Genomic DNA, 27,438 nt, shown 5'->3' with positions numbered 1-27,438 from the left:
GAGGAGAGTGGAAGGTAGAGAGGGGGGGAAGAGAGGAGAGAAGGTAGAGGAGGGGAAGAGAGAAAGTGGGAAGGTAGAGAAAGGAGAGACTGATGGTAGGGAGAGAGGGGGAATGTATGAGTCGTAGAAAGGGAGGCAGAGAGGATAGAGGCAGAGGAAGGTAGAGGGTAGAGGGAGAGGACGGTAGAGAGGGCAAGGTAGAAGAGGGAGGGGAAGGTATAGAGGGGGGAAAGAGGAGAGATGGTAGAGGAGGGGAAGAGAGGAGAGATGGTAGAGGAGAGAGCGGGGAAAGAGGAGAGATGGTAGAGGAGGGGAAGAGAGGAGAGAGCGGGGAAGGTAGAGATGGGGTGGGGGGGAGAGGAGAGAAGGTAAACGGAGGGAAGAGAGGAGAGAAAAAGGGGGAAAAGAGACAGTTCTCATGGTTTCCTTCTCTTTTATTTCAAGTTGATGAGCTGTTTTCCAAACCCTCAGTGCACAGAAGCTCCACCTCAAATCAACAGAACGACCACAAGGGTTCATCTCTCATACATATAAATTAAAAATGATCGTTATTTCCAAGACAATTTTTTACAAACTACAACTAAACTACCACAACAGATTGGTTGTCATTTTTTTTGCGTTTGTTTTTGTTTGTTTTTCCTCCACACACAGACACTAAACAGATGAGTACAAACGTTTGCTTTGAGAGGCGCAACGGTAGGGGAACCTCCCGGGCCCAGTAGCCCGGTCACTTGAAACGTTGACACGCACACACAGGGCCCAGTTCACATGCTCTACAACTGCATCCGTTCCTCCCTCAATCCTCCGGGTAATGGTGTGAGGACAGGACAGGTAGCAGATGTGTGGTAGCACAGGCTAACACCCACCCAGTCACATTACATCAGAGGAGAGGAGGGGAGGGAGCATGTGTACATTGCTTGAACAGGGCCCATGTCTGTAACAGTATTCACACTCGGTACATACACACCATCCAGGTAGCAGCTGGCAGAGACTAGGCAGGCGGGCAGACAGGTAAACAGACGAGAGACACACACAGACAGGTAGACAGACACAGACACACAGACATACATATAGACAGACAGAGGTAATCAGGGAGACAGTAGTGCTGAGCTGCTATGACAGACAGGTGAGCTGCACTCTATACTATACTGGCTAGTTACAGACAGAGTTACACCGGTTCAAACAGGTTCAGACTGGTTCTGGTGGTTGACAGGATTCAAGTGGTGGATGGGTTGATCACTAGTATTATATTCTGCTGTTTCACAAGCATGGGGAGGAATGGGGGATGGACGAGAGGAGTGCAAGAGGAGAGGATGGGGGGGGGATAGGTGGAGGGATGAGGAATCACTCTGCTTTAGTGCGCTTTATGGCCCCTGGGAGCTTGTCTTGAAGCCTGGAGGAGATGAGGAACACAAAGGAGCAGAATGTTAGCAACCATATAATCCAAGAATACTAAAAAAAGATCTAATCAATTACCAATCAATTTACAAGTCTCCTAACCAATCACTGGGGAGACATGCGCCTCCCAACCAATCCAAAGCGAGAGACAGCTTTCCTAACCAATCACAGACGGGGGGGGGGGTCTTACTTGGCCATGGTCTCCTCCACCCGAGAGCGAATCAGATCAATGTATCGATCAATCTGGGTCTGGTAGAAGACACAGGGGTTAGCTAACAGTTTGCATGCACACACACAGATAGTCATACGAGTATAATCATACCTTGTTCTTCTCATATATCAGAGGTGTGCTGAAAAAGATGATGTCAGCTGGGGAGAGAGAGACAGAGAGACAGAGGGAGGAAGAGAGATCATGTTAAGGGAAACCACAGGGAGACCACTAGGTGCCGCTAGCCTATGTGGTAAGCAAATACTGACTGTTTCTTGACTCTTGATCCTCTGTACTTTCTATTTGCACTATTTGTGAGTCGCTGGATGAAAACCAATGCTAAAGGAATTAAATGTTCTGCTTTGTGTTGCTGGGGGGCTGGCTAGGTGTTGCTAGGGGGTGGCTTGGTGTTGCTAGGGCGTGGCTTGGTGTTGCTAGGGCGTGGCTTGGTGTTGCTAGGGCGTGGCTTGGTGTTGCTAGGGGGCACTAGGGGAGGCTGTGTGTTGCTAGGCGCCGCCGGGTCTTACCCAAAATGAGGATGGTGATGCCATTGAAGACAGCTCCCACGTAGGTCATCAGCCACATCACACCTGCCAACTGGAACACACACACACGCAGCTCAGAACACACATTCCTCAGAAGTGCACGTATGGTTGGTAGGTGGACTTTGAGGGAGTCCATGTGGTGTTTGCATGTCTGAGTATAAGGTGATGTGTGCATGTGTGAGAAGTGGTGTGTGTTTGTGAGGGTGCGTGTGCAGTGGTTTTGTTTTATTTGTTCCACGCAACGTGTGAGGGTGTGGTAGACACCTGTAATGGCTCATATGAAAAACCACACCCAAAAGACATACAAAAACGTTAAATATGAACATGCAAAATCACCAATACATTCTAAATATTAGTACTCAAAAATTGCTCTCAAAAAGTGAAGAATAGTACAAATTGCAAAGATCAGTTGTAATTGCAATATTCACATAATGAACAACATTTTGTATGTGTGATCATTATAGATACAATTCAAGTGTTTTGAAAGCAGGGCATCTCATAGACAATGACACGAGGAATCTGTTAAATGTGCATTTTCATTCCAGAAGATAAAGATAATAATAAAAGCAAGTATTTGATATACAATGGGACATTTTATACAAAGGAAGATGAAGAGGCCTAGCCTGTCTAGATGGTAACTAGTGAATTCTGAAGAAATTAATCACGTAAAAAAAAGACAAAGGTTTGAAGAACGTTGATGTCAAATGTGTGTGGTGTGTGTGTATTCAGACCTTAAGGGAATCCACCAGGTCCTCCACTAGTAGGAGACGGCGTGCCTGTCTGGTGAAGCGGTTCACGTAGGCCAGCGACACATCCACTCCCTTCCGGAAGGTCTCCGCAGGGACGCTGATGTCACGCTCCATCAGGGCCCTGCCGCACACAGGGTTGAACGTTAGAGGGGAAGTCCGCTCAAAATACAGCTCTATAAAATACAGCTCTGTTGAGTGCACTGGCCCTTTAAACAAAGCTCTAAAAAAGGTCAAGTCTACTCAAAACACAGCTCTGTAAAGCACAGCTCTGTAAAGGGTCCATCTGCTCAAAACACAGCATTTACATCCAGTACAGCGTGTATTACAAGGGGCAAGAGTCTGGCACCCACTTGAAGGGGTGGCCATCTTCAGACTTCTGCACGGCCTGGATGACAGACTTGTAGATGCGGAAGGTGATGGAGACGCAGAGGAAGGCCAGCAGCAGATAGGACACTACACTGATCACGCTGAATGTCGCCAAGGAGACCAGCACCACTAGGGATAGGCCGAACGCCACCGCCGACTTCTTGGGGTCACGCCAGTAGACCAGCTCTAGGGCTGGATATGGACACACACACACACACACACACACACAGAGAAAGAGAGACACACACACCACACACAGGGGATGGAGAGGGTAGGAGAAGAGGGGAAAGAAAGAACAGTTTGAGTGTTGATTGCTTTGAGAGCTCAATCCTTAAACAAATGGAACAAAATTGTGTCTATCCAGGCTGGTCATTTTTCTTTGGCACCACCTTCCATTAAAAATGACACACACTTAGGCTATATTCTAGAAATACTAATACATTCTACTTGAATTCTGTCCATTCGCTAAAACCTTACAGGGTACATAGTCACAACCGACTTGTCCCACACAAGCACACCGGCAGAAGTGCTACGTCATCGTGACAGCCATCTTGTAGTGACCAACAATGAGCCAGCTAGTTTCCTCATGCGGCCCCAACCTCCATCCCCATCCTCACCTCTCAGGCTCCACTCCCTACCCCCCCCCCCGCCTCCTCAGCCTCCACCCCCATCCTTCATCCCCTACCCCGAGCCTCCACACTCCATCCCCATCCTCAGCCTAGCTAGCAGGATAATCCATGTTACAACACAGGGGCTCACATACCTCAAAGACCACGCTGGAATGGAGTCATGTGTTAGGCCTTAGCAATTCTTGGGTAACCGACACAATAGAACCTCATAGTGGTCCATTATTTCCCGGTCACAAGCTCACAACAAGCTGCTCAACAGGCGCTCTACAACGGGCAATTGTGTCAGCATGCTCCGAGTGTGTGAGATATCCACTTGTTCGACTAGTCGAGGTTCATCGTTTATGTTAGTGGACTGTGACGGGATAGTGGTTGGGAGACAAATGCTCGTCAATATGATGAAGGTGGGCACATACTGCTTGAGCAAAGGAAACCAGAATTTGATGGCTGGCTAATTACAAATTGCCTTCTTAAAAACTCTCGCTAACAGTTACGATTTGATACTGTACACCATAGCTAATGCAATATCAGAACGTACATAAATACTTTATAAAAGTAGAGACGTTAAACTGAACGTTACAGTGGGGATAATTGACCGCATTGAAAACACCTGCTGCTATATCCACGGCCTACGAAAGTGTGGTCCACAGCAGGATGTTAGTATACCATTACCACAAGCACAGGCTGTTGGGTTAGCTAGACATCTTTTTTGGCCAAATAATAACGTCGGGTTCTTTCGTTTCGGATTATCTACCTAGCCAATGTGGGTGTACTTGATACACATGCTAGTTAGCTAGCAGACATGTTCGTCAATCACTGTCAAACTGCCAAACCCCGCGCCCTGGCTCTAGCTAGCTGGCTATTAGTAGCAGGCTAGAGCTAACCTAGCATTTGCATCATCCTGTTCTTCCGAAATAATGATGCTGCTGAACGGGAGAAACCAGCAACGCAAAACATACTGTTGAAAATGGGTTTCGACATTAGAGTTTGACATATATGGAGTCCCCACTATACATTGAATTCAATTCGTTAATGCAGATGAATGAATACACACCTGATAACGTGGATTCTTTCATCGCTGCTGCGGAGTTTTGAGAGGACGAGATGTGAGCAGACTGGGCCGTGGGGTCCATTTTTAGGATGATATCGCCTCGAAAAGCAAGTGAACAAGAAACCCCCAAATTAGACAAATACTACAGACATGTACACTCAGCTTAAATTTGGGCAAATTCGGATTGATTACGCAAATCGTGATAGATGACTAGCTGGGTTACAACTAGTCCCGTCGTTGCTGTGAAAATTGTGTTCTCACTCAGCACAACGAGGGGCGTGTCTTTGAGAGTGGGGGCTTTGAAGGTGTGGTACCCCATATTCCGTTAAAGTAATAGGCCACCTACATTTGAACCTTCCGAAATTGGAAGGGGGGGCGAGGGGGCGGGGGGGGGCGTGTATGTGGACAGAAAAATACAAAGAAATAATGTATGTTTGTTTGATGTATGAGAGACAGAAAGAGACAGGAAGAGACAGAAAGAAAGAGAGAGAGAGAGAGAGAGAGAGAGAGAGAGAGAGAGAGAGAGAGAGAGAGAGAGAGAGAGAGAGAGAGAGAGAGAGAGAGACAGACAGACAGACAGACAGACAGACAGCGAGCGAGCGAGCGAGCGAGCGAGCGAGCGAGAGAGAGAGAGAGAGAGAGAGAGAGAGAGAGAGAGAGAGAGAGAGAGAGAGAGAGAGAGAGCGAGAGAGAGAACGAGAGAGCGAACGAGAGAGAGAAAGCGATGAATGAGGGGGAATTCACTTAGGCGCTTTAAATAACTTGTTGTGTTTGTTCTCAATATGCAATTCAGGCTTCTCATGCAATTCAGGCACTTCAGACAGCATCACTGCCCTACCGCTAACTGCTGTTTTTGGCTCCCCTGCACAGCCTGTGATGTTGCACGAAAGCTGTGTAGTGGACGGCAGCGGAGGAAGTGACTGATATTCACAAAGGAGTCAGCGACGAAACAGCCCGCGCGCCTGCTCTTGCCGCAGCAATGGATGCGATCGGTGTTTCCTATACGAACCCGTTAGATGACTACGAGCTAATACGCCGAATTGGGAGCGGCACATACGGGGACGTCTTTAAGGTATTTCAATAACATCTTTCCTAATTGCACAAACGAACACGTTTCTACAACGGTTCAGGTTCCATTTACGGTCTCAAAGGTGGCCCTACACCGAGGAAGCTGCAGAACCGTTTTTCTCCGTCCCAGGAGAGACACCTGTTGTTCCGCCGTGTTCCGTGACCGTTTGCCGCGTCAGTTGGCCATCACGGCCCAAAATGGGCTTAGAACTAGTATTTTTTGCAGCTGTATTTGGTGTTAGTTTGTCAGTTGGCTATAGGTTCACTTCTGCATCCATTTACACATTGCATTGTATTCATTAACCAGACGCTTTTATCCAAAACGACACACAAATAGAGCAGAAAGTACAGCAGAAAATCAGAAGTGCAGTTCTAACAGTATTTGTGGTCACACTCAAGGAACGTTGTGCATCCCTGTCTGTGATCACCTGAAGAGAGATGCCTTAGTGCAAACGTGTTGTGAGGTAAACTCTGCAACTGATAACCAATTTGTGGTGCAGTCTAGTCATATTATTATTATCATTATTATTAGCTTAGGCAGTATGGTTGCATCAGTTCCAGAGAGTTATGTTGTTGTTTATGATGATGATGCTGCCTGATTTATGTCAACAAGCCTGTGGGAACAGCATCGGCGGAAGCTAACTTCCTGTTCCTGTGCATGTTATATTACATCATATGATACCTACACGTATAAACACTTATTAAATCTATTGAGCTGTTGTTATGTTCAGGGTTGGCTGGCAGGTTATGCGCATCTGGGGAGAGCGTAGATGTGTAAACAGTTGATGACAATAAGCCAGAGAATTGAGAAAGTGAAGGAGGAAGTTAGTAACTGTGGATTTCTTAACTGGGTTGAATGAGGCCCTTTATACACAGACAACAACACAACCATGCCACATCGTAACCGTAGGAACCGTACTGTACTGTAACCATAACCGTAACAACCAGGCCTGAAGGGGCTGTGCTGGGGTCCAGGCCTGCAATAGGATCTCTGCTCATAGGAAGTCTCCCCCTCTACACACAGGAAACAGGAAGTGGGTACCGCTAAAACGTAGTTCTATTTGAGAGTGTTATCATATCAGATTTTTTATCATCCTGACAGTTTTCATGTGTTTTTGCACCCTCATCCCATCCCATCATTTGTTTCCGGCAGTTGTTTGAACTCTCGGTCCTAATGATCTGATATGTAAATCAGACAGCCCCAGACCCCGAGAGCTTGCAGTCTCCATGGGGACCTGCAATGGCAATAGACATCCCTGTCCCACACCCACAGGAAGTGAGATTGAGATCTCCTGGTCGTCATAGAGACCGGCTTACTTCTGCATTCACGTTTCCTAACCCTTTTCTGCAGTTCTCGTTAAGTTATGCCACGTCTTCCACACCTGAACATTGTTATGGTGATTACCACTATTATTATCATCACTATGATGATGATGATTATTCACTGTATAATTGCAGTGCAGCTCTGTGGTAGAGCTTGTGACTGCAGAGGTCAGACTCAAGAGGTCACAGGTTCAAATTCCCCCGTAGGTCGCTTTGTCTAAAAGCAGCTTCTGAATGAACCCATTGTTTCACCCTGTTTGACCCTCCTCCTCCTTCAGGCTCGGAACCTCCAGACGTCTGAGATTTCTGCCATCAAGGTGGTCAAACTGGACCCTGGTGAGTGCTCCTCATCCTCCTCACAGCTCCAGCTATTCTACTACCCTTCCAAACAGCATTGCCTCTCCCTGGCCCTCCAGACAGCCCTCCCTATCCCTCCAGACACTCCTCCCTGTCCCTCCAGACACCCCTCCCTATCCCTCCAGACACTCCTCCCTGTCCCTCCAGACACCCCTCCCTATCCCTCCAGACACTCCTCCCTGTCCCTCCAGGCACCCCTCCCTATCCCTCAGACACCCCTCCCTGTCCCTCCCTGTCCCTCCCTGTCCTGCCAGACACCTCTCCCTGGCCCTCCAGACACCCCTCTCTGGCCCTCCAGACATCCCTCCCTATCCCTCAGACACCCCTCCATATCCCTCAGACACCCTCCCTGTCCCTCCAGACATCCCTCCCTATCCCTCAGACACCCCTCCCTATCCCTCAGACACCCCTCCCTGTCCCTCCAGACACCCCTCCCTGTCCCTCCAGACACCCCTCCCTATCCCTCAGACACCCCTCCCTGTCCCTCTCTGTCCCTCCAGACACTCCTCCCTATCCCTCAGACACCTCTCCCTGGCCCTCCAGACACCTTCCCTGGCCCTCCAGACACCCTCCCTGTCCCTCCAGACACCCTCCCTGGCCCTCCAGACACCCTCCCTGTCCCTCAGACACCTCTCCCTGGCCCTCCAGACACCCTCCCTGGCCCTCCAGACACCCTCCCTGTCCCTCCAGACACCCTCCCTATCCCTCAGACACCTCTCCCTGGCCCTCCAGACACCTCTCCCTGGCCCTCCAGACACCCCTCACTGGCCCTCCAGACACCCCTCCCTATCCCTCAGACACCTCTCCCTGTCCCTCCAGACACCCCTCCCTATCCCTCAGACACCCCTCCCTGTCCCTCCCTGTCCCTCCCTGTCCTGCCAGACACCTCTCCCTGGCCCTCCAGACACCCCTCACTGGCCCTCCAGACATCCCTCCCTATCCCTCAGACACCCCTCCCTGGCCCTCCAGACACCCTCCCTGTCCCTCCAGACACCATTCCCTATCCCTCCAGACACTCCTCCCTGTCCCTCCAGACACCCCTCCCTATCCCTCAGACACCCCTCCCTGTCCCTCCAGACACCCCTCCCTATCTCTCAGACACCCCTCCCTGTCCCTCCCTGTCCCTCCAGACACCCCTCCCTATCCCTCAGACACCCCTCCCTGTCCCTCCAGACACCCCTCCCTATCCCTCAGACACCCCTCCCTATCCCTCAGACACCCCTCCCTATCCCTCCAGACACCTCTCCATGGCCCTCCAGACACCCCTCCCTGTCCCTCCCTGTCCCTCCAGACACCCCTCCCTATCCCTCAGACACCCCTCCCTGTCCCTCCAGACACCCCTCCTTGCCCTTACCCCCCCCCCCCCTGAAACTCCCCCCTAACAGGGGTCATTACAGCTCATGATTGATTGACATAATTTTTTTTATCGTTTTGGGGAGTGACAAAGAACCTCCACTGCACTGGATATAGGGGTTCTCTCCCCCTGCCGTCCACTGGTGATGACATCACAAGTGCTCTGCTGTCCCCAGGTGATGACATCACATGTATCCAGCAGGAGATTACCATGATGAGGGAATGCTCACACAGAAACATAGTAGCGTACTACGGCAGCTACAACAGGTGAGCTACGCACACACTCGCTACACACACTTACTTCCCACACACATGCACACACACACACTCACAGCACACACTCACACACTACACACACACACATTCGCACGCAGACACATTTGCCATCCTTACTAGTGATGTTACTGACTGGTCGGTACGGGCTGTTTGTCAGGAACAACAAGCTATGGATCTGTATGGAGTTCTGTGGAGGAGGATCCCTGCAGGATCTCTACAGAGGTAAACCACTCTCTGTTCTCCCTTCACCTCCACCTCCTCCGCCTTCACCTCCTCCTTCATCTCCTCCACCCCCTCCGCCTTTACCTCCTCCAGCTCACCTCTTCCACCTCCTCCTTTAACTGGAGTTTCTCTTCTTCTCCTCCTCTGACTTTGACTTTGTTGTCTTGTATCCGTAGTGACGGGCCCTCTGAAGGAGAGACAGATAGCATATGTCTGCAGAGAGACGTTACAGGTGAGACCTGCCTGCCTGCCTGCCTGCCTGTCTGCCTGTCTGCCTGCCTGTCTGTCTGTCTGTCTGTCTGTCTGTCTGCCTGTCTACCATTTCAGTTAAGATATGATTATTGTTCATCGTGCCTGGTATGATGTGGTTAATGTGGTTGCTTGGCACTGTGCCTGGTAAAGACATACCAACCAAAATACAGACTGTTCCTTGACTCTGACCAACAAAACACTGTTAGAACTATGCACTTCTGATTCTTGATTTCCTGCTGTAGTTTCAGTGCACCATATTTGTATGCTGTATTGGATTAAAGCATTTGCTGAATGAAAAAAATGTAGTCTTATCATGTATAACTATATCCTGTATAACTGTATCCTGTATAACTGTATCCTGTATAACTGTATCCTGTTTAACTGTGTTTGCTGGCAGGGACTGCATCACCTGCACCAAGCTGGTAAAATGCACAGAGATATAAAGGTGAGACTGGAGTTGAATGAACTGTGTGTGTGTGTGTGTGTGTATGTGGGGGGTGGGGGGGGGGGGGGTACTTGTGTGTGTATGTAGTGTGTGTGTGTAATGAGTGTATATGTGTGTGTTTGTATCTATGCAGTGTGTACACGTGTATTTAGTGTGTGTCTAACTTTGGGTGGATCTTCCATGTCCTGTGAGGTCAATGTATGAGTGTGTGTGTGTGTGTGTGTACTGTGAATTCATCGTGTCAGAGTGTGTGTGTGTACTGTGAACTCATTGTGTCAGAGTGTGTGTGTGTGTGTGTGTACTGTACTTTGAGCTCATTGTGTCAGTGTGTGTTTCTCTCAGGGAGCCAACATCTTACTGACAGAGAGAGGAGACGTCAAACTGGGTAAGTCAGTACCCCCCCCCCCTCCCCCTCCCCCTCCCAGCTCATTCCTCTCCACCAACACTGTCAACACTGACCATCTCAGTATCTCTGACTATCTCAGTCTGAGCACCTCCGCACTAATCTTAACCCCCACTCCCTAACCCATATCTCCCTAAACCCCATCCCCCCTTCCATTCCTCCTCCTTTCCTTCCCCCTATCTTCCCCTCCTCTCTCCCCCTTCTCCCCCCAGCGGATTTTGGCGTAGCGGCCGAGATCAACGCCTCAGTGGCCAAAAGGAAATCCTTCATCGGCACCCCCTACTGGTGAGTCCCCGAACCTCCCAACTTTTGACCACGGTGTTGGTCCTGTGTTAGCCCTGTGAACTGAAGCCATGTCCTGCCCTTGCAGGATGGCGCCCGAGGTGGCAGCGGTGGAGAAGAAGGGCGGGTACGACCAGCTGTGTGACGTCTGGGCGTTGGGCATTACGGCCATCGAGCTGGCTGAGCTGCAGCCGCCCATGTTCGACCTGCACCCCATGAGGTGAGCTATGCTACGCTAAACCAATGCAATGCTATTTTATGCTATGCTATGCTAAACCATGCTATGGTATGATGTTACCTGCTATGCCATGCAAGACTATGCTATGCTATGCTATGCTATGCTATGCTAGCCAATGCTATACAAAACCAAACCCTGCTATGTTAAGCTACCAACGCTATGTTAGGTTATACTATGCTATGCTGTACTGTACTCTGCTCTCTCTTCCAGGGCATTGATGTTGATGTCGAAGAGCAACTTCCAGCCTCCCAAGCTGAAGGACAAGGCCAAGTGGTACAGTAAACTACTTCCTGTCATGTGACTAGTGAAAGGTGCAATCCATGGGTTGTACCGGGATTGTGTGTGACTGTGTATGAAGCTCATGACTGCCCCCCTCCCAGTAGCATCTTTAGTAAAGTCCCCCCCCCCCCAGGTCGGCTGCCATGCACAGTTTTGTGAAACTGTCTCTGACCAAGAACCCTCGCAAGAGACCCACAGCAGAGAAGATGCTGCAGGTAGGAACTCACCTCCCTCCTGACCCTCCCTCCCTCACCTCCCACCTAACCCTCACCCCATTCCTCCCTCCTAACCCTCACCCCCTTCCTCCCTCCTAACCCTCACTCCTCCCTCCTAAACCTCACCTCCCTCCCTCTCTCCTAACCCTCACCGCCCTCACCTGGCTCCCTCCCTCTCTCCTGACCCTCACCTTCACCCAGGGCCTTAATCATAATATATATTGGGGGGGGACAACTAAACGTAAAAAGTTTTCATGGGGGGACCCTCAGACTCCCCAGCAGATTTTGTCCCCCCAATGTTGACTCCATGGCTACGGCCTTGCCTTCATCCCTTACCTCCCTCCAACCCTGCCTCACCCGGCTCCGGTCCTCCCTCCCTCACCCTCACCTCACTCCTAAATTCTGTTTAGGATAAATGTGTCTGATAAATGAGTATTCAGTATTACACTGTTTAATGTCTCCCACAGTGTGTGGAAGGATGTTGGACTGCTCCTCTCACCCTCTGACCTCCATGTCCCACCTGTCCCCATGACCTCTGACCTCCCTGACCCCTGACCTCCCTCTTCCCTCTCCCAGCATGTATTCGTGACCCAGCTGCTCACCAGGAACCTGGCCATCGAGCTGCTGGACCATGCAGGGAACGCTGACCTTCTGACCTCACAGACCATGGACGAGTCTGACCTGGAGGTACCTCCCCTCTCCTCCTCTCCTGTCTTCACTCTGCTCCTCTTCTGTTCCCTCCACCCTGCTCCTCTCCTTTCCTCTGTCATTTCTATGGCTTCATTTTTCCATGTGTGTGTGTGTGTGTGTGTGGTGTGTTTATGTGCATGTGGTGTGTATGAGCATGTGTCTGTGTGTGTGTGTGTGTGTGTGTGTGTGTGTGTGTGTGTGTGTGTGCGCGCGTGCGTGCGTGCAGACCTGCAGTGCATTCCCTGATAAGATCCAGTCATTGGCGAGACACCAGCCTCCCCAGACGACACAGTCAGAGGAGGAGTGTGAGTGACCCACCCCCCCCTCCACACACATTCACACACCCCACCACACATACACACACATGTACCCTCACCACACACACACATGAGGTCCATAGTTGACTGAGGGTTGTTTTGTGTGTGTGTGTGTGTGTCAGTTGGTCAGGTGCTGTTCCCCTGTCCTCTGAGGAAGGAGGGAGAGCCTGATCTGGTGGGTCACAACCCTGCTACCCCCCTCCCCCCAGCCCTCCCTTTTATGTTCCTCTCTCCCACTCCTCTCCTCTCTCTCTCTCTCTCTCTCTCTCTCTCTCTCTCTCTCTCTCTCTCTCTCTCTCTCTCTCTCTCCTTCTCTCCTCTCCCTCTACCCCCCAGTCCCTCTGCTCCTGCCCCCACTCACATCAGCTAACATTCCCCCCTTCCCTCCCCTCTAGGGCAGCTATGAGGACTGGTGTATGGTTGAAGAGGAGAGCAGCTCTCTGTAAGTCACTCCTTCTCTCTCTCCTTCTCTCCCTCCTTCGCTGTCTCTCTTCCTCGCTCTTTCCCTCTCTTACTCTTTGTCTGTCTGTCTCCTCTCTCCATTTCCCCCCCCCCTCTCTGTCTCTATCTCTCCCCCTCGCTCTATCTCTCCTTGCCACCTCTTGCTCCCTCCCTCTTTTCACTTTAACTGACTCCATGGGTCAAATATGTGTTTGCAGTCCTCCCGTTTGAATATGCTATTGTGCTATGGGGGTGTAACTGGTTGTTTTTAATACCCAAGAAAGGCTTTCAGAAATCAAAATCTCTCCCTCCCTCTGTCTCTCCCTATGCCTCCCTTTCACCTTCTCTCTCCCTCTCCTACTCCCTCTATCTGTTTCTCCCTCTTTCTCTCTTTCTTCTTCACTCCCTCTCTCCCTCCTTCTCCTTTCCCTCTCTCTCTGTCTCTCTTCCAGGGGTCTACTAGAGAGTGTGGAGGAGGCCCTTCAGGGCAGGTGAGCCTTTCTAGAACACAGTAACTTCAGCTGAATACATAACTGTGTGGTGTGTGCGTGTGGTGATTGTGTGTCTATGTGCGGCGTGTGTCTGTGGTGTATGTATGTGTCCCTGTATACATAACTAATTTAAGATGAAGCAGATATTACAGTTTTTTTCAAATGCTTACACCCTTTTTTTTTTTACTTGTCCTCTTTTTTTCAAAACTTAACACACAAATCCAAGAACTGCACACACAAAATGCAAAATGCCTCGCTTCTCTTGGAAAATGAAGCACTGCATTCAAAATATCACAAACACGTCTCAAAAGCAAACATTTGTCTAATGTTGCAAACATTTACCATTATATTACATTTTTGGATATATCATATACACACAGTTATTCAAAACCTAAAGCTCTTCATTCATGAGCTCCTTTGTACATTTCTGTACAAGATTGAAAGTAAATGGCAGAGATGATGACAAATTCATGGTAAACACGAAAACAAGATTGAAACCAAACTTTTTTATTTACTATAAGCATTTGTGGTTGTGAATATAGTATTGCACAGTACGAAAGAAAGAGTGTAGTAGGACAGAAACAAAACCTAATTTTGAAAAAGGTATACAGTAATATATATTATTTTCTACAATATTGTCAGAATGTTTTCTTACAGTCACTGTAAGAAAACTGTACTGTTGCACAGTATGATACAGTAACCCACCAGACTGTGACCAATCATGCAGTGCACTGCAGTCAATGGATGCATGGGTGCTAAAATATATGTTTGTGTATAGTGTGTTTTGCTGAAACAGCTATTATGTGTACATTAAAACATGTTTACACTACAGTAGATTGTTACATACCTGTTATCATTTCTACAGTAAAGGTTCAAATTATACCCACCACTGTAAATCGACTCAAATTAGGCTATTTATAGGCCTATTCTAAAGCCAGGATTGGTTGGTGTTGAGTAAAGCAATGCGTGTTTGCACGTGAGGAGTGAGTGTGAGGCACTGATGAATTAGTGTGGCATTTTGATTGTGTTTGAAAAAGGAAATCAAGATGCTTCCTGTTAGAATTGTGTGTGTTACGTGGAGAATTGTGTGTTGTGTTTTGCAAAAAGTGTTTTATGAAATTGAAAACTGAGTCAAAGGCCAAAAATGTGCGTATGGTTTTGCAGATTTGAGGTGTGGTTCTGGTGTTTGAGTGTCAGGTTTCAGAAATTGTGTGAAAAGTAAGGAATTTGTGTGTAAGCGTTTGAAAAAAACTGTAACTTAGTTTGTGTTGTGTTGCAGGAGTCTGACCATGAAGAGAGCGCCCTCGGGTGGGGTAAGAGAGAACTGCAGACACACTCAGCCTTGCTCAGGCCACAGAGAAATACACCAAAAACACCATATCTGTGTGTGTGTGCATGGTATGTACGTGTGTGTGTGTCTGTGTGTATGTAGGACTCTCCAGAGGAGGACTGGGGCGGCACAGTGAAGCGAAGCCCCGCCCCCTTGCTGTCAACCGTCCCTATTTACCCCCCCGAAGGTTACCCAGGTTATACAGACCCCTCCCCCTCCACTGGCCCCACCCCCTTCACTCCCACCAGCACATCAACAGACCAATCAAAAGCCTTGTCATCAGACGCGGTACTCTTCAGCTCCTCCCTTTTCACTGATGACTCCATCTTCTCTGAGCTCACCCTGTCTGACTCCCCAGAAGGTACACACACACACACTCTCCCTCACACACACACATGAATGTACACGCACACATGCTCTCTCACCCCCCACACACTCACACACCATGTTTGTTCCTGCAGAGGGCAACAGTGAGGCGCAGGGTCAGAAGGCGGAGGAGAGGCCCCGCCCCCTCCCACCCCCAGCGTGGACCCTGAGGAGGAACACTGAGGACACGGTCAGACACACACACATACTCTCCTCTCTATCTCACACACACACACACATACATACTCTCCTCTCTATCTCACACACATACAATCTCCTCTTTCATTCTTACACACACATACTCTTCTCTCTCCCTCTCTCTCCCTCTCTCTCTCTCTCTCTCTCTCTCTCTCTCTCTCACACACACACACACTTCTCAAAAAGTGGAGGACACATTATGTGATGCTTTTTTTCCCAGGGGGAGGTTTGTCACGGACTTCCACCCACACCCAAAGTCCACGTGAGTACACGTCTCACTGTCAATCAGTCAGAACCAGTCAGTCAGTCTACTCTACACACCTCAAGACCAGAACCAGTCAGTCAGGCAGAACCAGTCAGTCAGGTTACATACCTCAAGACCAGAACCAGTCAGTCAGTCAGAACCAGTCAGTCAGGTTACATACCTCAACATCACAACCAGTGAGTCAGAACCAACCAGTCAGTCAGGTTACATACCTCAACACCAGAACCAGTCAGTCAGTCAGAACCAGTCAGTCAGGTTACATACCTCAACACCAAAACCAGTCAATCAGAACTAATCAGTCTAGGCAAGGCAAGGCAAGTTTATTTGTATAGCACATTTCAACAACAAGGCAATTCAAAGTGCTTCACATAAAACCATTAAAAGCATCAAAACATAATGCAAAAGAAAACAAAATTTAAAAAGAATTAAGAACATTCAATAAGACATTAAAAACGGTCAAAAAGCAAGAAATAAAATCAAATGTGCGCACCTCATCTGACCACCAGAACCAGTCAGTCAGTCAATACACCAGAACATTCAGTGTAATACCGCCCCCCGGCTTGTGAGTGCTAAGCTGTAAGACCTTGCCTCTCCAGATGGGGGCGTGTTTCTCCAAAGTGTTCAACGGATGTCCACTGACTGTCCACTGTGCGGCCACATGGGTTCTACCCAAGACCAAAGGTAGGATCAAGAGTCAGGCCGGGGTCAAATGGGGGTCAGGGGTCAGGCTGGGATCAGGTTGGATGTCTAGCATCAGGCTGGGAGTTGAGGATCAGACTGGGAGTCTGGGTCAAAGTTCAAAGTCATGGAAGGGATAACTTGATGCACCAGATCATTGGGATGTTCAGCAGCCAGACCCTGTGGTCCTCTCTCTCCCCCCCCCCTCCCCTCCAGACCAGCACCTGATCCTGGGCACAGAGCAGGGCATCTACACCCTGAACCTCAACGAGCTCCACGAGGACAGCATGGAGAAGGTGAGGGACCACTTACCTGTGAAGCCATCTGTGGTATTGTAGGGCTTGGATAGAGGGCTATAAAAATAACTTTGATTTAATCATCATATTCACAACATATGCTGCATATATACTGATCCTTCTCTCTCCTCTCCTCCTGTTCCTCCACCTCCCTTTCCTCCTGTTCTTTATGTTCTACTTCTCTCTCCTCCTCCTCCTGCTCCTCCAGTTGGTGGCTCAGAGGTGTACGTGGTTGTATGTGATGAACAACGTCCTCATGTCTGTCTCAGGTAGTAATGGATGACATTGTTTACATCACTTTAAGGTTTGATTGTTTTGTTTTTACACCTTGTATTCTCTAGTCTACTTATCCAGAAATATGAAGCACTGGACTGCAAATGTAAATGTCTTATTGTATGTGACAAATGACGATAAACTAGTACGTGAAACGAGAACTTCTCTGTCAGGTAAGTCTTCTCAGCTTTGCTCCCAGCGGCTCACCTCCCTCTTCGACCAGCGCAGATGCAAGAGGCAAGGGCAGCTGTCAATCAACGCTCACCGCCTATCAGAGAGGATAAACTCCAGGTAGGCGGGCCCAGATGCACTACAGAGGGAGACTAAAAGACTGACCAGGAGTTACTGTATAAGTTGGCGTTTCTCTCTTTACACCCTTCCTTTCTCCCTCCCTTGATCACACCCCTCCCTCTCTCTATACCCCTCTCTCTTGCTTTCCCTCCCTCCCCCCCCTTTCTCTCCAGGAAGTTCTCCATATCAGGGAAGGTTCCAGACACTAAGGGTTGTCGGCGCTGTGCTGTAGGTGAGGAAGGCCGGAACGTTTAGGGAACGCGGAACGGGTGTTTTCTCTGTATAGCTAATGATCTTCTCCTCCCTCTCCAATTTTCCTCCCTCTCTGCCTCCTCTCCGTCTCTCATCCTTCCTCCATCCTCTCTGCCCCCCCCCACTCCTCTGCGCCCCTCCTCCTTCTCCCCAGTGCGTAGCCCCTACACAGACAGTGTGTTCCTGTGTGCGCTGGTTCCTACAGGCCTGGTTCTGCTGCTCTGGTACGAACCCCTGCAGAAGTTCATGCAGTTGAAGGTGAGTCCGATGGATGGATGGATGGATGGATGGATGGGTAGATGGATAGATAAAATGAAATGTATTGATCAACGTCTGTCCACCCCCCATCTGCCTTCCCCCTCCTTCCCCTGCCCTCCTGTTGTTCCCCAGCACATAACCATCACCCTGCCAGAGTCTCCTCCTGTATTTGAGCTGCTGGTCAGAGAGAGGGAGGAGCTTCCACAGCTTTGTGTGGGCGTGAGCAGACGCCAGTCACCCGACCGCAGCCATGCCCCCGGACACATCAGCTTTCACATCATCCCTCTGGATGACTCTCCTCCGCTAACCCCGCCCCCAACATGGCCACCGCTACAGGTGGTGCAGGTGACCCAGAGGGACAGGGACTCCATCCTCATCGTCCTGAAGGGTGAGGTCTACACACACACACATGCACCACACACACAGCTGGACTGAGACTGTCATGGAGGGTGATGTCTACACAGATACAGAACAGGACCATTCTGATTGGTTGTCTCTGAGCAGACTCGGTGGAGGTGGTGAACTTGGAGGGCATGGCCAACCCAAGAATGACCTCCATGACCTTTGACTTCCCCATCCAGACTCTAGGTAAGACAGAGTCCTCAGCTGATTGACTGACTGACTGATTGGCTGACTGATTGACTGACTGTTTTTCTGTCTCCAGTGTGTTTGCAGGACAGTGTTCTGGTTTTCTGGAGACATGGCCTGAGGGGGAGGAGCCTGGACAGAGACGAGGTGATTGTCCAATCACACGCTACAACAGATATCAGTTATAACAGCCACAGTTATAAAAGCTACAGTCATCAGTAATAACTACAGTTATAACAGCTACAGCTATTGGTTAAAACAGCTACAGTTATAACAGACACAGGATAGCTAGTTATCAGTTATAACAGCTACAGTTATAACAGCTACAGTTATCAGTATTGCTTCAGGTACAAATACAGTTATTAGTTATAACAGCTACAGTAAAAATACAGTTATAACAGGTAGGCTACAGTTATCAGTTATAACAGCTACGGTTATAACTGGTACATTTATCAGTTACAGCTCCCAGTTATAACAGCAACAGTTAACCGCTACAGCTACAGTTATAACAGCTACAGTTATAACAGCTACAGTTATCAGTTATTACAGCTATCAGTTATAACAGCAACAGTTATAACAGGTCAAGTTAACAGCTACAGCTAACAGCTAACAGCTACAGTTGTAATAGCCACAGTTGTAACAGCTACAGTGTAACACAGGTGTGTCGTGCCCCTACAGGTGACTCAGGACATCACTGATGAGAGCAGAGTGTTCAAGGTCCTGGGAGATACCAGGTAGAGTAGCATCAGACTCACACACATACACCTCTCTACTGACCTGACCACACACACCTCTCAGCTGGCCTGCTGAGTTAACCACCCCCCTACCCCCCCAGGGACATCATTCTCCAGAGCACCCCCACCGAGGACGCTTCCTCCCCCAGCAACCTGTACATCCTGACTGGACACGAGAGCAGTTACTGACAGGGATCCAGACCATGACCAGGACCTAGGACAAATACCAAGACCAGAAACAGTACCCAGACCAGTTCCAGACCCAGTTCTAGACCCAGTACCAAGACCAGACCCAGGACCAAGGCCAGAACCAGGACAAGATGGCTGTCACTTCCACCCTGGTTTATGAATGCTTCTCAGCCAGGACTATTAAATGTTGCAGCTGTTTTTTGAATCAATTTGGGGAAATAAACGTCTACATTTATTTATTTATTTTATAAATAATCATCCCTCAGTGTCCTGTGTCTTTCTACATCGTACACCCGACCTTACACCTATCACTTTCAACAGAATTATCCTTGAACCGAGTATTTGCCCGTTACTTTAGCAGTAGCACTGTACAGTGCAATATGACTATCCTTTTACAGGATGCTGCCCGGAGCCCCTCGTGGCAGCTGATTCAGCTGCTGCGCGCTTGAGCCAATCACGCCAGTCTCGTAGTAAGGTAGCGCGAGCCTGAGTAGAGAGCTATTAAAGGAACCGAGACCGTGTGACCGGCTGCTGCGCTCAAACAAACAACTCAGGTAGGCGACCGAGCGGCCTAACAAAAACAATTGTTTAAAGTCTTAATCTTAACAGTAGTTTATTATAATATGCAATACTCTTAATGGTTGTATGGTTATATTTTCCTGAAAATAGATTATGAGTGATGTTCATTTGTAGGCTAAAGATGAGAATGTAAAAAAAAAAATCTAAATTGGTTGATTAAACCGTGACCCACTTACATTAGAACATTATTACATTCGTGAAATTATTTGATGCAAATCAGTTTAATATTTTGTGTAGTCGGCGTATTAAGATGGCTGGCTGTGCGCTAAGCCATTCTAACCGAGACCGTCCATCAGATGTCAAATAACCGCTACAAAAATAATCATTACTTCAAGTTTAAAATTGTAATTGTTTTCTTTCTGTATCCGCTACAAATAAATATTTTTCGAACTGGCATCTATACTTTAGTTTGCGCTTTGTTGGTCTGCTGACTCGCCTCCATACCAGTCCTGGCTGGCTCATACAGCCTTCGCTTCTGACTGTGGCTGCGCGATACCTCGCAACTTTAACAAACTGCATTATTGTGTGCTATATTTCAGACACGTCGTTGAAAAGGACAGAGTTTGTAGTCCACTTTTATAAATACGATCTGAATATGTATTGAGCGTTGACACTGGTCTAATGTTGAGTGTAATCCAAGGTTGTGTGTCTTTGCGCTCAGCTATAGAAGCTTACAACAGCGAGCTGAAGCCATTTTACAGCGCGTAAGCTCCTATTGCCTCAACCCCTCGCTTTAAAGTGTGCTCGTCAATTCATAGCTTTGCGATCGCGTCATGAAAGTGAGTTCAAATATACCTCGCATCGTCGCTTTTTCAAAGAGCAAGGGGAGGATTTAAAAACATAGTTAAAATTCAAGGGTTGTTTCTGTCATGAGAAGACATTTCACAAAATGGAAGATAATTAAGTCGTAAACTCGGACAAGGATGTGAAATAGGTGACTACTTGATGCCATAGCTTTCGTGGACGTTGGACACGTTCATGAGGTCTAGTCTCATTCTTCATCACTTCAATACTCAGGATATCTTATCAACATAAACAAATGGATAACAACGTGGGTTTAATCATATTTACCGTCAAATAGCCTTATTAAACTCTTGTTTCATGAGGGATAGGCTAAGCACATAACGGCCCAATTAGATGAATAGTTGTATTACCTGTGGCTTATGCACCTCTAAAGTGGATATTATAGACATTAGTTGAGTGCAGTAGGCCAATCGTAAAGCTACTGTGACCTTGGGGCAAGTTCAATCATAAAACGGTGCATAAAAATCTGTTATGGTTTCTAGGTTAAAGGAAACGTTCCTTCAAAAATGGTGAGCAAGGGCGTCACGTCTGGTGTGTGTGTGAGGTGTTACCCAATCAGAAGCAACCTGTAGATATAAACATCACAATATTAAAAAGGCAGTGCGAAGCTGGCAACGTTTCACACTGGGGGTGTTCAACACAAACAGTTATTTCAATGTTTTGCTATGTCTTATCAGGCTTGTATGTTCCCCTGGTCTTACAGGAAGTTTGACCCGCTGTTTCCTGGTCTTGCAGGAAGTGTAACCAAGTGTTTCTGGTCCTACAGGAAGTGAAGAGAGACTGCATCAACTGCTACTCAGGATGGCCAAAGGTGACCCTCGGAAGCCCAAGGGCAAGATGTCCGCCTACGCTTTCTTCGTTCAGACCTGCCGTGACGAACACAAGAAGAAGAACCCAGATGTCCCAGTCAACTTCTCAGACTTCTCCAAGAAGTGCTCCGGAAGGTGGAAGGTGAGAGAAGCATCTCCTATACACACACACACACACACACACAGGGCCTCTTCTACTCCTACACACAGCCTGCACCTATACACACACACACACACACACATAGGGTCTGTTCGTACACGCACACAGCCTGTCCCTACAGTCCTGTGCGTGTTGTCTTCCTGTAGACCATGTCTCCCAAGGAGAAGTCAAGGTTCGAGGACCAGGCCAAGCAGGACAAGGCTCGCTTTGACCAGGAGATGAAGGGTTACACACCCAGCAAGGGTGCGGGCAGGGGCAAGAAGGCTCGGAAGGACCCCAACGCCCCCAAGAGACCCCCGTACGTTTACACCCTCTCTGACCTCTGACCTCTCACTACGGACCCCCATAACACAGAGCCTAAACACTGTCCGTGTACACTCTGATCCTCTCTCTGTCTCTGTTTCTCTGTCTGTGTTTCTGTATGTCTGTCTCTTTCTCTCTCTTTCTTTCTTTCCTTCTTTCTTTCTTCCCCCCCCTCCCTCCAGGTCTGGGTTCTTCCTCTTCTGTGCTGAGCAACGCCCCAACATCAAATCCCAGAACCCCAGCTTTGGCATCGGGGACGTGGCTAAGAAGCTGGGCGAGATGTGGAACAACCTGTCCGACTCCAGCAAGCAGCCCTACGTGGCCAAGGCCAACAAGCTGAAGGATAAGTACCAGAAGGTGCATAGTTCTAAGAGTGTTTCGCGGTCTGTGTTTCACCTGGCACAGTGCACAGGAACCACATCTCAGCTTCCAGGCACAGTGTAATAATAACCACGTCAGCTACCAGGCACGACAGCCGAGCTAATTGCTGAGAGTTACTGAAGTCCTTGTTGCAATAATGGCCGCCATTTTGAGGAGGCAGTAAGGTGTTTGTTTACCGGGCTGTCGAACTTCCGGTTTCTAAGACACTTTCTTCCTGTCTCGCAGGACATGGCAGACTACAGAGGGAAAAGCAAAATGGGCGGGGCGTCCGCCTCCAAATCGAAGAAGGCTGCGGACGACGATGACGACGAGGAAGAAGACGACGAGGAAGACGACGATGACGACGACGACGACGATGAATAACTGTCCGTTTTCTTTTGTTTTCGTTTTCTAGACACAACTTCTTTTCTTTTTCCGCCCTTCAAATGGTTCGGGGGTTATGAAAACACTGGCTTTAAATTTATACGGCATCACCTTACTGTAAGACCACCGTAGCACGTTCAGAGTCCCAGCTCTGCAGCCCGTGGAGGGTCTTGTTCCTTGTTGACATCTACAGAACCTAAGGGTTTCATGACCTGTGACGGTTCCCCTTTCTCTGCCGGCCAGTGTTCTCCTGACCCCTCCTTCTCCAGACAGCCCTGTCTGTGCTAGTAGGATACCTCCCCTTATTTAGGATTTGTGCTGTGTATATATTACGGTGTTGGAATAGATGTAGGGTTTGTTTTATTTAGGACAGCAGGTGGAGTGAGAGGCCATGGTTTGGAGGGAAGAAGCCCTGGGAGGTCGTGACCCTGACCTGTAGGAAGGGAGGGGTTTAAGACGTCAAATGTTTATAACCCCCCCCCCTCTCTCTCCCTGACCCACCCCCCTGCTCTCTCCTTGCTCTCCCTAGTCTCTCCCTGGTCCTCGCTGGGCTCCCCCTTGGTCTCTCCCCAGTTCTCCACCCCTGGGGGCTCATTTATAAAACTAGTAGTAGTAAATTTCACTTAAAAACGTTGCGTACGAACAAAGTGCGTGCGCACAAATATATTCTGATTGATAAAACACATGCACATTCCGCTCAACATGCAAGTTTTCCTTTATAAATCACAACTTACTGGAAATTAAGCGCACGTACGCAAGCGTCTTGTCCCACCCAAGTAACGCCCATAATTGCCTATAAAGGGTCAATGGCCGGCCCCAAATTAATATTAATAGGTTTAGGGTTAGTAACACTTTCAGGCATTTTCATTGACAGTTATGCGCAACGAACATGTGAAAACATATATGACACTACATTCCTGACTAAAGCAACAGCATCAGTTTAAACCAAATTCGTCTTTATGTTCACCGAATTATTTATGGGAATACATTTCATAACATGCAAGAAGTGTTGACTGATTATTGATCCAATCAAATATTATTCCAGATTAAACCGTACAGATATTGGAGGACTCCTTTTGCATCAACAGATATCTTGTTTGTATTTATTGGAAATCATGTATTTTGTGCGTGCACTACAGTGAAGTCTTCATATATAACACGTGTGAGGTTATATTTGGATTTCTTTTTCACAATGTTATCAACTCGAAGGCTTGTCTCGAGTTTCATCCTCCTGCCATCGGAGTTGCAGTTTCCCATTTCTCAAAGTTTTGTGCATACGCATGGGTAACAGTGTGCGTGGAGGACTCACGTGAAGTTTCTTTTTTATAAATCTCAAAGTTTGCCGTACAAACTGGTGTTCGCATTAATTTGTGCGTACGCAACGTTGATAAATGAGGCCCCTGGTCTCCTCCCTGCTGTCTCTTTGCTCGGTCACAACTATCAGGTCTGTGTTTTGAATATTTCGTTTGGATGGACAGCTTTAGGTTGAAGTTAACCTTGTGCTAATGAACGTAAGGTTTTGACACCTGTAATGAATTTTATGTTTAGGGTGGTTCCAAATAAAGTACCAGATTTGTACATGTGTTTATTAGCATTTTTTTTTTACCTGATGGCATAACAGCTGCATAAGAAAACTTGGGTGTGTGGGGGGGGGGGAGAGCTAGACAAGACCAGATCAGGGTTTGGCCTGACTAGACCAGGGTTAGGCCAGACTACAACAGGGTTGGACCAGACCAGGACAGAATTAGTACAGACCAGGGTTAGACCAGACTAGACTAGGGTTAGACCAGACTAGACCAGGGTTAGACCAGACTAGTCTAGTGTTAGACCAGACTAGACCAGGGTTAGACCAGACTAAACCAGGGTTAGACCAGACTAGACTAGGGTTAGACCAGACTAGACTAGGGTTAGACCAGACTAGACCAGGGTTAGACCAGACTAGACCAGGGTTAGACCAGAACAGGCATGACATGTGATCATCTGCCAAGAGAGTATTCCTACTGTGTTTAAATTCGATTGATTGATTGATTATTGTGGAGAGATAGCTCTATCTAAGAACGTCATTTCCCCAGCGGCAGGGACTAAGCTATCAGCCAGCCAGATGCATCAACACCGAGACATCACGGGTCCAAAGGGCAATCGTTTACAGCGCATCTATTACAGGCAGACTCATTTTGGTGTTTTGTGGTGCCGGTGCCACTTACCTTTGTGTGTATCATCTTCGGATCTATGGCGGCGGAGGAGAGATGTTCTCTGCATTCTTTTACCGGCACTGTCATTGACTTCATGGCCGGGGCTATGGGCAAGTACACTTTTAAAACTTTTTTAAATTTTATTACTTGGAAAAGGCTACTGATAAATATTACGTAGCCTACTGTAGGCTTCAAATGTTTGAAAGTTCCGTTTTATGGTATATAACAACAAACCTCAAGCGTTGCAAACAGATACAATGTTTATTAGAAGAACATATAGACTATAAGTACGATAGATAAGGACTAATCAGATTTATTGATCAGGTGGTGTCGCGTGCGTGCTGAGCGGCCAGCCGTTCGACACGGTGAAAGTGAAGATGCAAACATTCCCGCGTATGTACCGAGGCTTCCTTCACTGCAGCCTGCACAGCTACCGACAGGACGGGCTGCGCGGACTCTACCGCGGCACTGCAGCCGCGCTTCTCTCTAACGTGGCGGAGAACGCCGTGCTGTTCGCGTGCTACAGCTCCTGCCAGCAGGTCACCAGAGTCGGGTTCGGTCTGGATGAACACGCACCGCTCAGGTGGATTCCTCTCCCAGGGCCGGCCCTATGGTTTTGGGGGCCCTAAACAAAAATAGTGTAGGGGGCCCTTTGGCAATTTAATTTTTATTTTTTGGGGTTTTCTGGGCTTTGGTTTTTTGGGGGGGGGGGGGGCGAACCAATCGCGGGGCCCTAAACAAATGTTTAATTTGTTTATTGGGTCGGGTGTAGTCTAACCCCAGACTCCTCCCCCCTCCTCAGTGATCTCCAGAGCGCGGTGGCTGGCTCCTTGGCATCGGTCGCCTCCTCCCTGGTCCTCAGCCCCACAGAGCTGGTCAAGTGTCGCCTTCAGGCTCTGAGTGAGCTGAGGGCGCTGGGCAGAACCAGCATGGAGACACACATGTAAGTGTGTGTGTGTAAGTTTCATATCCAAAGGTCTTTTACAAGTTATGGCAAAAAGGGCTTGACACTTGCCCACAGAACTGCTACACCAACCGAAACCCTCAAGGAAGACAAGGAAAAACACGCAGGAACAAATATAAGAAAACAAATAAAAACACTGAAGGAGAAATTCGGGGAGGGATGTCCTGTGTGTATGTAGGTGTGTGTATGTGTATGTGAGTCAGACAGGTCTGATTTGTTCCTCCATCCATACAAAGGAAAGTGTGTGTGTGTGTGTGCAGCTCCAGCTGGGCCGTGGCGAGGGAGATTGTGAAAGCGGAGGGGGGGCGTGGCCTAATGCAGGGTCTGACCAGCACCTGGCTGAGGGAGGTGCCTGGATACTTCTTCTTCTTCGGTGGCTATGAGACCTGCAGAACCCTGCTGACCCCTGCCGGAGGACGCAAGGAGGACCTGGGTGACCTCTCCTCTTCCCTCCTCTCTTCTAGAGCCTCTCGTCTCCTCTTTCTTCCCTCTTCTCTCATCTCTCATCTCTCCGACAGCCTCTCCTCCTCTCGTCTCTCATCTCTCCTCCTTAACTCGCCTCCTCCTCTCCTACACCACTCGCCTCTGTCCTCCTTCTCTCTTACTCTCCTCTCCTCCTCCTCTCCGCCCTCCTCTCCTCCAGCTCTCCTCCCTCCTCAACTCTCCTCCACCTCTCTCCTCTCCTCCTCATGTTCATCTCTGGTTGTGTAACTGCCTCCTCCTTCTTCCCGGTCAGATGCTGTGTCTCTATTGGTGAGTGGAGGAGTGGGCGGGTCCTTGTTCTGGTTGTCTGTCTACCCAGTGGACAGTGTGAAGTCTCGTATCCAGGTGCTCTCCGTATCCGGTCCTCAGCCCGGCTTCCTGCGCACCATGGCTACCATCCTCCGGACAGAGGGTAGGCCACGCCCCTCCCATCCCACACGCGTGTTCATGTGTGTGCGTTCCTGGTGCGTGCGCGTGCTCACGTGCGTGTGTTTTGCAGGTGTGTGTGCTCTGTACTGTGGTCTGACCCCCACCGTGCTCCGAGCCTTCCCCAGCAACGGAGCTCTTTTCCTGGCCTACGAGTGGACGAGGAGGGCCCTGCTGTCCCTGGCCTCCACACACCCAGCTCAACCTGACCCCTGATCTCCACCCAGCCAGCTACCCCCCAGCTAACCAAAATATGTGGCCATAATGTAACTACGACATAATTTGATGACCAAACATTCGTCACCGCAATGTAACTGTATTACGTTGAGGCAACCAGAAAAGGGAAAGTCCTGGATTTGGAACAACAAGGTAATTTGGTTATGTTTGGTTAGGCCTCCACCCAGATTCTGAGGGTTCTTCATGTTTCTGAAGTTTTAGATTGATTATCGATGCTTATCTGTGGCTCTCTTTGAAGTCATTATACTTTGCTTGCTAAAAGAGCCAAACACCAAGTTGATTTGATTTCCTGTCCACTGGGGAATCACAGTAACAACCGATGCTCCCTGCCTTGTTGTATATATTTGTGCTTAAGATAAACCCACTATGCCAAAGATTTCCATTGTAATAAATGGTTAACCACTGCGTGAGTGTCTTGACAGAA

At 48.6% G+C, this 27,438-nt stretch overlaps 4 protein-coding genes across 5 annotated transcripts; 3 read left to right on the top strand and 1 right to left on the bottom strand.

Moving 5' to 3' along the window:
• Positions 1 to 413: 413 nt before the first annotated feature.
• LOC134014070 (reticulon-3-B-like) lies at positions 414 to 5,248 on the bottom strand. Its single transcript, XM_062453934.1, has 7 exons — positions 4,947 to 5,248; positions 3,251 to 3,458; positions 2,883 to 3,021; positions 2,134 to 2,203; positions 1,721 to 1,767; positions 1,589 to 1,647; positions 414 to 1,393 (listed from the first exon to the last, which is right to left on the bottom strand). The coding sequence occupies exons 1-7, from the start codon at positions 5,023 to 5,025 to the stop codon at positions 1,345 to 1,347; spliced, it is 651 nt and encodes a 216-aa protein (XP_062309918.1). The 5' UTR covers positions 5,026 to 5,248; the 3' UTR covers positions 414 to 1,344.
• A 257-nt stretch (positions 5,249 to 5,505) lies between these two features.
• LOC134014069 (mitogen-activated protein kinase kinase kinase kinase 2-like) lies at positions 5,506 to 19,573 on the top strand. Of its 2 annotated transcripts, none has more exons than XM_062453932.1 (31): positions 5,506 to 6,015; positions 7,613 to 7,670; positions 9,221 to 9,311; positions 9,478 to 9,542; positions 9,719 to 9,774; positions 10,192 to 10,239; positions 10,582 to 10,624; positions 10,855 to 10,927; positions 11,013 to 11,144; positions 11,373 to 11,435; positions 11,575 to 11,656; positions 12,233 to 12,343; positions 12,573 to 12,651; positions 12,786 to 12,838; positions 13,059 to 13,105; positions 13,557 to 13,595; positions 14,875 to 14,908; positions 15,028 to 15,286; positions 15,387 to 15,481; positions 15,710 to 15,751; positions 16,351 to 16,435; positions 16,649 to 16,728; positions 16,937 to 16,997; positions 17,175 to 17,292; positions 17,466 to 17,524; positions 17,699 to 17,802; positions 17,935 to 18,190; positions 18,307 to 18,390; positions 18,467 to 18,537; positions 19,069 to 19,124; positions 19,226 to 19,573. In XM_062453932.1, exons 1-31 carry the CDS (start codon positions 5,923 to 5,925, stop codon positions 19,311 to 19,313), a joined length of 2,625 nt encoding a protein of 874 aa, XP_062309916.1. In that variant the 5' UTR covers positions 5,506 to 5,922; the 3' UTR covers positions 19,314 to 19,573. The 2 variants fall into 2 exon arrangements, with proteins under 2 accessions (XP_062309916.1, XP_062309917.1); XM_062453933.1 differs by lacking the exon at positions 5,506 to 6,015 and adding an exon at positions 6,823 to 7,045.
• A 195-nt stretch (positions 19,574 to 19,768) lies between these two features.
• On the top strand, positions 19,769 to 24,290 carry hmgb3b (high mobility group box 3b). Its single transcript, XM_062453935.1, has 5 exons — positions 19,769 to 19,867; positions 21,463 to 21,647; positions 21,812 to 21,963; positions 22,151 to 22,325; positions 22,575 to 24,290. Exons 2-5 carry the CDS (start codon positions 21,498 to 21,500, stop codon positions 22,710 to 22,712), a joined length of 615 nt encoding a protein of 204 aa, XP_062309919.1. The 5' UTR covers positions 19,769 to 19,867; positions 21,463 to 21,497; the 3' UTR covers positions 22,713 to 24,290.
• A 651-nt stretch (positions 24,291 to 24,941) lies between these two features.
• Positions 24,942 to 27,018, top strand: LOC134013568 (mitochondrial ornithine transporter 1-like). The gene is made up of 6 exons (XM_062453068.1): positions 24,942 to 25,014; positions 25,229 to 25,487; positions 25,707 to 25,847; positions 26,135 to 26,301; positions 26,605 to 26,763; positions 26,851 to 27,018. Exons 1-6 carry the CDS (start codon positions 24,942 to 24,944, stop codon positions 26,991 to 26,993), a joined length of 942 nt encoding a protein of 313 aa, XP_062309052.1. The 3' UTR covers positions 26,994 to 27,018.
• Positions 27,019 to 27,438: the final 420 nt, after the last annotated feature.

Source organism: Osmerus eperlanus, chromosome 27 (assembly GCF_963692335.1).
Source record: "Osmerus eperlanus chromosome 27, fOsmEpe2.1, whole genome shotgun sequence".
Taxonomy (NCBI): domain Eukaryota; kingdom Metazoa; phylum Chordata; class Actinopteri; order Osmeriformes; family Osmeridae; genus Osmerus; species Osmerus eperlanus.
Note: the sequence above shows the minus strand (reverse complement) of the source record. Positions and strands in the feature narration are given on the sequence as shown.

Bases quoted from the DNA above. Each gene is read 5' to 3' on its own strand.
- LOC134014070 (XM_062453934.1), bottom strand. From the start codon at position 5,025: ATGGACCCCACGGCCCAGTCTGCTCACATCTCGTCCTCTCAAAACTCC. The intron at 3,022-3,250 runs GTGGGTGCCAGA...TGTGTGCGGCAG, and splicing joins GAAGATGGCCACCCCTTCAA to GGCCCTGATGGAGCGTGACA. The intron at 1,768-2,133 runs GTAAGACCCGGC...CTCTCTCCCCAG, and splicing joins CATCACCATCCTCATTTTGG to CTGACATCATCTTTTTCAGC.
- LOC134013568 (XM_062453068.1), top strand. From the start codon at position 24,942: ATGGCGGCGGAGGAGAGATGTTCTCTGCATTCTTTTACCGGCACTGTC. The intron at 25,015-25,228 runs GCAAGTACACTT...TTTATTGATCAG, and splicing joins CTTCATGGCCGGGGCTATGG to GTGGTGTCGCGTGCGTGCTG. The intron at 25,848-26,134 runs GTAAGTGTGTGT...GTGCAGCTCCAG, and splicing joins ACCAGCATGGAGACACACAT to CTGGGCCGTGGCGAGGGAGA.
- LOC134014069 (XM_062453932.1), top strand. From the start codon at position 5,923: ATGGATGCGATCGGTGTTTCCTATACGAACCCGTTAGATGACTACGAG. The intron at 11,436-11,574 runs GTACAGTAAACT...CCCCCCCCCCAG, and splicing joins CTGAAGGACAAGGCCAAGTG to GTCGGCTGCCATGCACAGTT. The intron at 13,106-13,556 runs GTAAGTCACTCC...TCTCTCTTCCAG, and splicing joins GAAGAGGAGAGCAGCTCTCT to GGGTCTACTAGAGAGTGTGG.
- hmgb3b (XM_062453935.1), top strand. From the start codon at position 21,498: ATGGCCAAAGGTGACCCTCGGAAGCCCAAGGGCAAGATGTCCGCCTAC. The intron at 21,648-21,811 runs GTGAGAGAAGCA...GTCTTCCTGTAG, and splicing joins AGTGCTCCGGAAGGTGGAAG to ACCATGTCTCCCAAGGAGAA. The intron at 22,326-22,574 runs GTGCATAGTTCT...CCTGTCTCGCAG, and splicing joins TGAAGGATAAGTACCAGAAG to GACATGGCAGACTACAGAGG.